The 10,658-nt window shown below is 45.4% G+C and overlaps 1 protein-coding gene across 2 annotated transcripts; it reads right to left on the reverse strand.

The window, feature by feature from the left end:
* Nucleotides 1–1,134: 1,134 nt before the first annotated feature.
* Nucleotides 1,135–5,683, reverse strand: LOC146006965 (alpha/beta hydrolase domain-containing protein 17C-like). Of its 2 annotated transcripts, XM_083145390.1 has the most exons (4): nt 5,544–5,683; nt 5,169–5,495; nt 4,080–4,259; nt 1,135–1,590 (listed from the first exon to the last, which is right to left on the reverse strand). In XM_083145390.1, the coding sequence occupies exons 1-4, from the start codon at nt 5,681–5,683 to the stop codon at nt 1,371–1,373; spliced, it is 867 nt and encodes a 288-aa protein (XP_083001516.1). In that variant the 3' UTR covers nt 1,135–1,370. The 2 variants fall into 2 exon arrangements, with proteins under 2 accessions (XP_083001516.1, XP_083001515.1); XM_083145389.1 differs by having other exon boundaries at nt 5,169–5,683.
* Between the last annotated feature and the right edge of the window lie 4,975 nt (nt 5,684–10,658).

The following is a 10,658-nucleotide window of genomic DNA, read 5'->3' on the forward strand; positions in this document are numbered from 1 at the left end:
ACAACCTTACCAGCCCATTGGCCAATCATCCCCGCTCTGCGCCGCTGGGATTCATTGCTGCCAGTCAAATGGACCCTCCTTACTTCCCCCGGGTAGGACTCAACATAATTTCCGGCGGAGGTGGGGAGTGTGTGTTTGTCTATTTATCACCACATTTTTGTAATGCACATTGTCCTGATGATGGGGTACTGAATGCATGTTTTCAGCACTAAAAATTATTTTTCCAAGTCTTCTGATCTCTCGCTCTCTTGCTTTTGTGAACATAATTTGGAGTCCAGAGGATAGTCTGAGACCAAAAGGTCTACACAAGCAAAATACCAACATGGCTTTGATCGACACATAAAAAATGGTCTATGTGAGTGTTCTGTAAACAGTGAAGTGAGGCAAGTGCAGTGGTAGAGGAACAAGGCACCTGGCCAGAAACATGGTGAGCAAAGTGGTGCATTAACTGGGGGGGTCGATGTGCTCAGGTGTTGACACTGACTCCAAACAAAAGTGTATAACTTGTGTTGACCATTTCATATGTCATCCTTTTGATGTTTACCTTTTGCTTGTTGTCAACATTTTGCAGGTACGACCTAATATTTTGAGTCTGAGCGGGAGTTGCCAGAGGTAAGGATTGCACCATTCAGGGTGGTCTCTTTGTTCCGGGAATGCTGATTATACCTTGATTAGGAAGTCACATGACGTCAGTGCCTGCCCCCTTTTGGCACTCCCTGACGGAAATAAGTCAGTTCTGATTGTTATTTCCAAAGGGGAGAGAAATTATTCGTTGGTTGGCGGCCATCTAATGATTTCTCTTACCTTCGGCCACATGCGAGGGGGTGTGTTCTCGCATGTTACCAAAGGGGATGCTGGCGGCGGGGGTGGGCGTTTGGCAGGGCGGTGTTTACCCGCTATCTAAGCAGCCAAAGAACGCTGCTTAGCTAGTGTGTCTGAATCTGAGTCTGCCACGCTAGTGGTACATACCGCTGCCTCAATGTAAACCAGCAAGCAGCAAATAAGACAACACACCAGTGTGGGAAGCTGCTATCACTAACAATACATAAAAATGTGTGAAGTAGGTTATTACAGCTAATGATACAACTAGAGGACACAGTATCTGCACCAATTTATTTACAACTTCCCCTCCTGTCTCTGCAGATTCCGGCCTGCATAACAATACATGCGACATGCCCGAGGAGCAGCACAACCGCAATAGCATCTTGGGCCATGGTAAGACACGAATGCTTCATAGCTCATTATTGTGATGCTCAGGTTACATGGTAATATATGGCTAATGACCTGTCACATCTGTGATCATGTATCTTGCAGAAGCCTGGGTTACATTGCTCCTCAGACTACCCCCAGCCTGTACTGAGGATACTCTTTTAGGGATTGGGCAGCTCATGATGTATGAACTGCTGTAGCCTCTCTACAAACTGGGCGTAATGATGTAGATTATAGTGATCTCCTCCTACCACCCAGAGAGGCTCTACAGCCAGTGGGCAGCGCTCGTACAGTCCCAACGCATGGGAGAAATCAATGTTCTCATCTTCAGTCCCATGGATGATGAGCACCGGACAGGTTACCATAGAGATTTTCTTGATGCTGCAAAGAACATGATACAAGGAAATTTATATAGTAAAAAATGCCGCTTGTAATTCAGAGCTGCTCGTGGTGAAGATCACATATGTTGGCAGAGCTTATCATTTAATCTATTAGTAATATTTGTAGTTAGACATTTTAATAGATATTTGCAATACCTGGGTGTCTCCCTTATTACAGTATGCTGGTAGAGGAACTATAGAACCCAAGCCCTCACAATATGACTGTGCCTGGAGATAGCCTTATGCCACAGGCTATCACCCTCAGTCTTTAGGGCTGTGTTGCTGTCATGTTTTTCAGGTCACCTGTGGATTTAGGTGGTGACAGTAGGTGATGCACAGTGCTCCTGCGCTCCTGCCGGTTGACATGGAAAACATGGCCTGTGTGGGGTACTGAGGACCGAGTTTGAGAACCACTGCGCTATACTAGGTCTCCCTCATTACATTACACAAGTATTATGTGAAAAAACTTAGATACGCTCAAATCACATTTCTATAATGTAATAGTGTTCAGGGGACTGAGTAAAAAGTTATTTACCTAAAAAAGTGACATGTCCTTAATAAATATTATTTATGTAGCTATCAACGAACTTCATGTGTACAGTATATGTACTTTGCCCGTGCTGCACCCCTTCAGTGGAACGCACTCCCTCGCTCCATTAGACTCTCCCCGACCTTGCAAAGCTTCAAACGGGCACTGTAAACTCACCTATTCATCAAAGCATCCCCTGCCACTGCATAAACTAGTCCTGCATAAACTAGCTCATTCTCTGACCCCTTGCCTGTTTACATCCTGCTATCTAGCCACCACCCACTTGCTTGCACATCTTGTAATCTGTTTATTTGCCAAGAGAGGAGGAGAAAAAGAAAACTCGGAGTGGGGGCACCCTTGTATTACAGTTTCTAAGGAGTGTTTATGATACTACATAAAATAAAATACTTTATTGGTTATGCTTTAAGATATGTGTTCCTTGTAATTAGACTACAGTGACACAAGTATGTGTAAGGCGCCGCAAAAATATTTTAGGATATGGGGCAGTATTTGCCACTTAAGAAAGGAAAAGGGAGAGACAGGTTTCTCTTTTGTAGTAGGTGATCCTCATTAAGCCTCTAATTTCACCATGGTCCTGGTATAAATATAGTGGGATTTAAATCATAGGATCATTTTTTTGAGAACCTGTGAGCTCACCTTAAAGCAGGTATTACAGTGGGTAATTAGTATTCGTAATGCTGTAATTAGCGTGTGGGCTCACCAGGGGGCAGTGTGGTGACACTGTTCGGCATATATGAAAAAATCGTGCATAGATGTATAAATATTTAGTGCACGGTAATGGAGACTATGGGATGATAAGAAAATCCACTGGACTTAGCCAGTGGTTACCTTTGGACCTGCTCAGTCTCTATAGAGGAACTGATGCAGGGTCCGCAGATGTGTCTCCCGTTCGCTGCCTCCTGTCTGAGTTCCTGCCTGGCCGGTCAGTCACGTGGGTGCACCCCGTGGTCCGGCAATCCCTGACGTACGTTTCGCGTCTGCGCTTGGTCACAGGGGGGTGTGTGTGTGTTACCTCTTGTAATCTGTCTGTCTCCCCTTCCTACTAGATTGTAAGCTCCTCTGAGCAGGGCCCTCTTACCTCCTGTTGTCAAAGCCTTCTTCTCTTCACTTTTCACTCACAGCTCTCTTATACTCAAACACTCAGTGACCATCTTCGTCTGCATACTCCTCTCCATCATTGGCCTCAAGCCTCTAGTTGTATGTTGATTGAGTCCTCACTACTTATATTTAAGCTGTAATGTGTATTAAACTGTGGCGCTCTTTATTTGTACTCTATTTTTGTTACTTATTCAATGTTATGGCAAGTTTTGTCTCCCTGTACTGTTCCTTTGTACGGCGCTGCGAAACACTTGTGGCGCCTTATAAATACAATTGTAATAATAATAATAATAATAATAATAATATATGTATCTGCTGTATAGTTAATGCTTCACTGGGTTAAAATGGGAAGACCACTTTTGTACTGTGGTGTATATGATGGCACACTGGTCCTCATATAGTGGGTAGGACCCATTAAAATACACACAGATTGGTATGCAGCTAATGTTTGACAAAGCATACCTATTGGCTGCGCCTATATTGGGCCATTACGGTAGCTGATACTGTATCTGCTGGTACTTCCATAGGCTGTGAGCAGAGCATGCATTCAGGGCTAGATGTATGAAGCAGTGATAAGGGAGGAGAAGTGATATAGTGCCTGGTACTTTATCACCGGCCAATCAGCTCCTGACTGTTAAGTAAAAGGCTGGGTTTAAAAATGGACAGTTAGGAGCTGATTGGCCGGTGATCAAGTACCAGGCACTTTATCAGTTCTGCTCCCTTATCACTACTTCATACATCTACCCCTCAGATATAGCCCACAGGCATCTGGGAGCTGAGTAATCTTACTAAACTCTACAGATAAACTAACAACTTAGTTTAAAATCACAGCATAGTCTTACTTGGGGAAGGGATTGTAACAAAATGTCCTCTGTATGCTAGGAAATGCAACCTGCATCCCTGACATAAGTGGGGAGTGAAGAATGACCGCCGCACATTTGTAGCGGGCTGCAAGGTCAATTGCAGGGACACTTCCGATGCTGTAACCATATAGGATAATGTTCTCAGCAGGGACTCCATATCTGTAGGGATAAAGCAGGCAATTTGGTATAGCCTAAATAAATTACCTTTTACTGTAATTCAATTAAAATAAACTTCTATATAGAGGTTTTTAATCTGAACTAGATACATGAATTTAAGGATAATAGTGCAGGCAGGGCCGCCGAGAAGGGGAGGGGGAAGCGGGTACTAATTACCCAGACTTGCTGGAGGGGCCTGGCGGGGGCTCTGGTCCGACCCCCCTCCGTCCCTCCTGGGCAGCAGCACACACCTACAGCATGTTCTGTGCTGACAGCAGGCTCAGCATGAGCGTCTCACTGACAGCTCACGTTGAGCCTGCTGTCAGCACAGCACATGCTGTCAGTGTACTGCTGCTGGGGGCAGGGGCAGTAACACCCCCCCCCCCCTTGACTTTAGAGTGTTTTTCACCCCCCTTAAATATTTTGGGGGCGATGCCTCCCACAATTAGGCCATGCCCCCAACATTTTACCAGGGCCCGACATACCTCTCAGGGGCCCTGAATGCATGTATGGATGGAAAAAGCAGTGTGTGCTTGGCTGGGAAGGGAGGCTGCTGCAGTGACAGTCTCTCCTCTCTCTCCTGGCCCCAAATGTTTCTGTCTACAACTGGGTAGGGGGTCCCAGCTAAAGAGTAACCCCTCCCCACCCTCTCGGCGCACTGTACCATAACCAGTACAAAACATGCAAGGTGTCAGAGGGGCAGATTTATTAAGCTCGGTGAAGTGACAAAATGTCTGGTTTTTAACACCGGCTCCTACCTGTCATTTTTCAAACCAAGCCTGTAACTTCACAGGTAGTAGCTGATTGGCCGGTGATAAAAACCATACATTTTATTACTTCACGAGCTTGATAAATCTACCCCACAGTCCGTTTGAGGGCTGTAGGTGACCCGTACACCCTATCCATTCATACCGGGTCCTCAGGGCGTGCCAGGCTGCCTCAATGTCAGCATACAAATTCTTCTCACTCGGATTGCCGCTGCTCACTCCAAAGCCAGAGTAGTCATAAGAGAAGATGTTGCATCCAATTTTGGAGCCCAGGGCAGTGTAGTAGCTGCACATCTGGCCTAGGTCAACATCACTGCCATGAGAAAAGAGCAGCGTGTAGCGGCTCCCAGGAACGCATCGCATATACATACAACCCAGGCTATTCCCCCACTTGGTAGTACAGCGGAACATCTCTACAGCATCTACCACACGCTGGGAGTTTGTCCAGTCAGCACTCGCTGACAGGTGCAGGCTGCATACAGGAGGTTGGCAGACAGTAGGGTCCACCTGTTCGTCCTGCGCCTGGGCTGGTGGGGCCTCAATCTCCAGCAGTGTGTATGTAGGCTCCGGGGGGTCAAAGGCCAGTTTGGCAGTGATGCAGCTTGGCCATGGTGGACAGCAAAAGATTGAAAGCAGTTTCCTCCTTGAGAAGCCGTGCATCCTGGACAGAACACTGTGATGGGCCCAGTCATTAGTTAATAAAGTGAATACTTAAAAGTCTAATATTTTATATTCTAGTTGAAGTACTGAAAACAACACTATTAACAGCACTGATAAATACACCATTCCTCCCACTGATCTGCAAAGCAACTACTCTCTCTGAGGGGTAGATGTATGAAACAGTGTTAAGGGAGAAGTGAGCCATAGGAGTAGTGGCCCATGGCAACCAATCAGCACTGAAGTAACATCTATAATTTGCATAATATAAAATTATACAGAGCAGCTGATTGGTTGCCATGGGCCACTCCTCATCTGGCACACTTCTCCTCCCTTATCACTGGTTCATCTACCCCGAGTAAGAATATGGGGGGAAATTTACTAAGATGAGATGTTGCAATGGGCAATCAATCTACTTATTATTTATTTAACACCTTCTAGAAGATTATAGATGGTATCTGATTGGTTGACATAGCAACATCCCATCTGAAATAGAACTCCCATCTTAGTAAATTTCCCCATATGACACAATTGTGACACAGGCACCACATGTCCCTGACCTGGGCTACAGCCTCAGCTACTTACACACCACTACCCTTATTATTGTTCGTTTACTAGATCTCTTTTGTGCATCTCTATAATTGTTGTGTAAAATTTTGAATATAATTTTTACATGGAGAATAAATCGCTGGGGGAGTGTATCTGTGCCTAGTTTCAAATATTACCAGTGACATGTGGTGGCAGTGTCCAGAGAGGCCACTCATCGTGGATGACCCCCCCGACCAGCCGCTGTTACCACCACCCCCGCCAACGAACAAGGGGAGGCGGGAGAAAGGTGAGCTGGGTACAGGTGACAAGGAGGGGATAAAAGTGGCACTTCTAAAAGCATAATTGTCCGATCACAGCCATCCCTGTCAATGAGGCACTTCTAGAAGTGCCGCTTTTACCATTTATTCTAATGGTCTTTTTAGTCGAGGGCTTAGCCCCACCCCCAGATCTTCATTCCTTAAACTAGTTAGTAAATCAGCCCATGTGTATGCCCCAGTATACACTATAGTAGCACACTTTATTTTTTAATTGTGATTGTGGAGGATTCATAATTATTTAGAGTATCCATAAATATTAAAAAAATGTGGGGTCGTACTTCATTGTTTTCAGGTCCCATCAATATCCTATTCGGTGGGGCAGCGTCACAGGGACTCGGTAATCTGGGAGCCTTGCACTTTACTGAGTCAATCAGAATGACCCCCTAAATGCATGTGAGCAGTGTGGAAGGATGTTATATGTAATGGGCCCCATAGATCAGCAATCACAATTAATGGATTTCCAGATCCAGGGATTTTTTGGTCAGATAAATGGATTCTACAATCTATTTGACTTGCCCACACATTACAGATTTATTTCAGTGACTGGAAGATTGCATCTTCATATCTGGAAATTGCCCAATCGATTGTCATTTCAGCTGTTCATAATGTAAATAGATGAAGAAGACGAATTGGGAATGCCCACACATATAAAAAAGATCCGCAGATAATACCAGATTATTAAGCATGTTTAAAAATATGATTAAGCAATCGATTGGCGATCCCTATTCATTTTTGATTGGGATTGCCAAAAGGGGGAGCCCACACATCTAAAATTAATTGTGGCAATCATCTCCAGATCTCAGGATTGTCACAATTAATTGCTGATGTATAGGGCCCATAACTCTACTACTCTATGATAACAAGGAACTTCAACTTCATATGAGACATGTTCCACATTCACATGATGATCTCTGCAAAGTGCATGAGTGTCTCCTGTGCTCGGTATTTCTTGGTGGGAAGTGGGCACAAATAATTATCACTAAGCCATGCCAGGTCACACTGAATAGGTCCACATCATATGATTGACATGCATTAGGTGGGAAGGTTCAAAGAGTTGACATGACAGTCATAAACACACAAGTGGGCTACATGGTTTTCGGGCTTTGCGCATGTTTTTCCAACATTCTTTCGGTTTACTGATCACGTGGACTACGATTAGCAATAGTAACCATGTCCGAAGCTTGGTGATCGCATGTGTTGACCATTTGTGTCTCGACCATTTTCCTGTTGACCAATTTTCTGGACCGGAGTTCAAACACCTGGGAGAACGTACCATCACATTTGGGACTCAAAAACTTCCACCGCACTCATCGTTGAGGTTATACCATCCGTGGGTATCAATTGCCCTAATTCAAAGAAGGACTCCAAAAAAACCTCCAGCGGCTTCCCCAATCCAGTGGTTTATTTAAGGACTTCTCCATACAGGACTCTGAATCATCCAGTGCAGGTTATATGACATACTAAAAATCCACTTATATCAAGTCTTGATTTTAAACTTAATTTTATGATGATATTTTATATCCGGATAAAAATTGTGTTTTATGTGCCATTAAATTTGTTATAATTTTTTTATTAACTTGATTTACTTGTTATTAACTGGTGTAAAGTTTATAGCGCTGCTATCTTGCTTTTTCTTTGTGTATTTTGTAAGGGAACTGACTACACCCTATCACAGCAGCTGCTTAACCCTTGAGAGAACAGCTGGTGGGTGGCGCTCCTAATCATCCTAGGTTGATTTCCTTTCTTCTGATCATTAGAAGTCTCCACCTTCAGAAGAATTCTCCATACTACTGTAGCTTTTACATGTCCAGTACAACCCTGTAACTTAGGGGGTAGTTCTGGCCTGATCACACTACTGCAAATTCACATTACTGATATTTTGCAAATGCGTACGGTTTGTATGCATGTGGGAGGCCGCTACTGTCACGGTCTCAGGTACATCACGCTGGTCACCAGGCCGGGGATTGGCTAGACCTGACACAGGGGTGCGGAGTCTTACCACGCCATAGGTGTTCACCAGTGACCCCTCCAGTTGGGATTTGGGCTTTGCTGCTATGGACATGCCGGTCGCGGTCCCCTGAGCAGGTTCCCCATGTGGCACTGGTAACCCCTTGGAAACAGGTAGCGTGGATTCAGGATTATGCGTAGTCATCTTAGCCGGGTCGTACACTGGTATGTCACGGAGCACAATACACAAGGATCAGACAGGAGAATAGTCAGAAGGCAAGCCGAGGTCGTCCACTGGTAATCACTGGGTACGGTACACGAGGATCAGGCAGGAGAGTGGTCAGGAGGCAGGCCGAGGTCATACACAGGTAACCCACGATTCACGGTACACAGGGATTAAGCCGAAGGATAGTCAGGAAGCAAGCCGAAGTCAGTATCTGGTGATCAGGAATACAGTGAAGTACAAGGGACGCTTGAGCAGGTTGTGAGCCTATACTCTGGCAGCTTCTGTCTGCCAGAGACTGCCTTTTTATAGGAAGCACAGGGAGCTAATTACTCACAGGTGCCCTAATCAATGAAGGCTGAGCATGGTCAGTTCATACTGAACTCTCCTGCAGGAGAGAGTTACCAGGTGTTGCAACTAATCAGCAGAGCTCAGATCACACAGACTTTCCTGCAGCATGGAGTGGATCAGAAGCTGAAATCAGCATGCAGACTTTAACCACACAGAGCTGTCAGCAGCAATAGACAGAGCCAGCAGGATTTTGCACGCAGGTAACACTGAATACTACATATTGTGACAGCTACTTTTTTTTATTTCTGGCTGTGCGTAAGGTGATTCACAGATAGTAGGGGGTGGGAACTGGACATAGGCCCTTATTCTGATTGATGCGTATTTTTCCGCATACTTTCGGATAGCGTCTTTACGGCGTCTGCGCATGCGTGGAGAACGCAACGCGCATGTGCCACGCATTGACTCCGTACCTGTTCGGCCAAATCCCGTACAAAACTGTGCACCGCAATCAGTCTGGAAATATGGGCGTATTATGGGCGTCATGCGGAATGACACATGGGCGTAGTTTAAAAGTGGGCAAAACTGGGAGGAAACATGGGCGGACACGGGGGAGTACACTTATGTTGGGGGGCGTGCATTCGGATAGCACTCCGAATGCACGCGAACAAAACCGATAGAAATGTGCGGTGTCCATAAGTCAAGTATTGCTTTGCGGAAACCACTCGGTCTTGCGGTAGGCGAACGGAACGCCTAATGACTACAAGCATTAACACCTGAACCCAATACAATCGACTCCTTTACTCATTACTCACTAATAGGACGCTTGTCAGTGCTTTAATTGAAACCATTGCACTTCAATTGCTGTAAGGGTTAATGTGTGCAATGCATGTGTTAGGCATGGTTGTAAGGATATATTGGCATATAATTGATTCCAATTCCAAATAAACATTTTTTTATGAGGATAGGTAATTGAATAAGTGGGTCATGTGATGTATTGCAGAATAGACATAATAGTGGGTAGTTTTGCGTAAATACACCGCTTCCGTGCGGACGGACCGCTTGCCATCCGTTCGGATGCGGTATTCCCGTGCATACTCTGTAATACCGTGCAGAATCTGAGTGTTTCCCCCGCACACGCATGGTTTGTATGTCGTCCGTAAACACGCCCTGTTCTTAAAGAGTGAGTCCGTCCGAATGCGGAGGACACGTGGGCGTTTCTACGGACGATGGCCGCACGCGGCAGCACAGCGTGGCGTGCGGACCGCACCGTAAGAATTCGGGAATATCCGCACCGATCAGAATAAGGGCCATAGTTCCAAGAAAAACGCTAGGCCTGCAAGAAAAATGCTGTCAGGGAAAACATAGGCGTGCCCAAGCGTTATACAGAAGGATATGCAATGTCGGCAACAGGCTGCATATGCCGGCTTTCATTGCAGTCACAGAGTAAAGGCTGCCATACATCTACAGATCGATTGTCAGATTGGGCTGGTTGGATCAAAAACCTGGTAATGGATGAGTGACAGTTTTTGGCAGTTTTCCAGCATTTCAAAGCAAATTGTCAACTGTCATTTACCCTCATCCATTACCAGGTTTTTGTTCCAACCAGCCCAATCTGACAATCAATCTGTAGATGTATGGCAGCCTTTAGTCT

This window comes from Crinia signifera, chromosome 6 (genome assembly GCF_055691185.1).
Source record: "Crinia signifera chromosome 6, ASM5569118v1, whole genome shotgun sequence".
Taxonomy (NCBI): domain Eukaryota; kingdom Metazoa; phylum Chordata; class Amphibia; order Anura; family Myobatrachidae; genus Crinia; species Crinia signifera.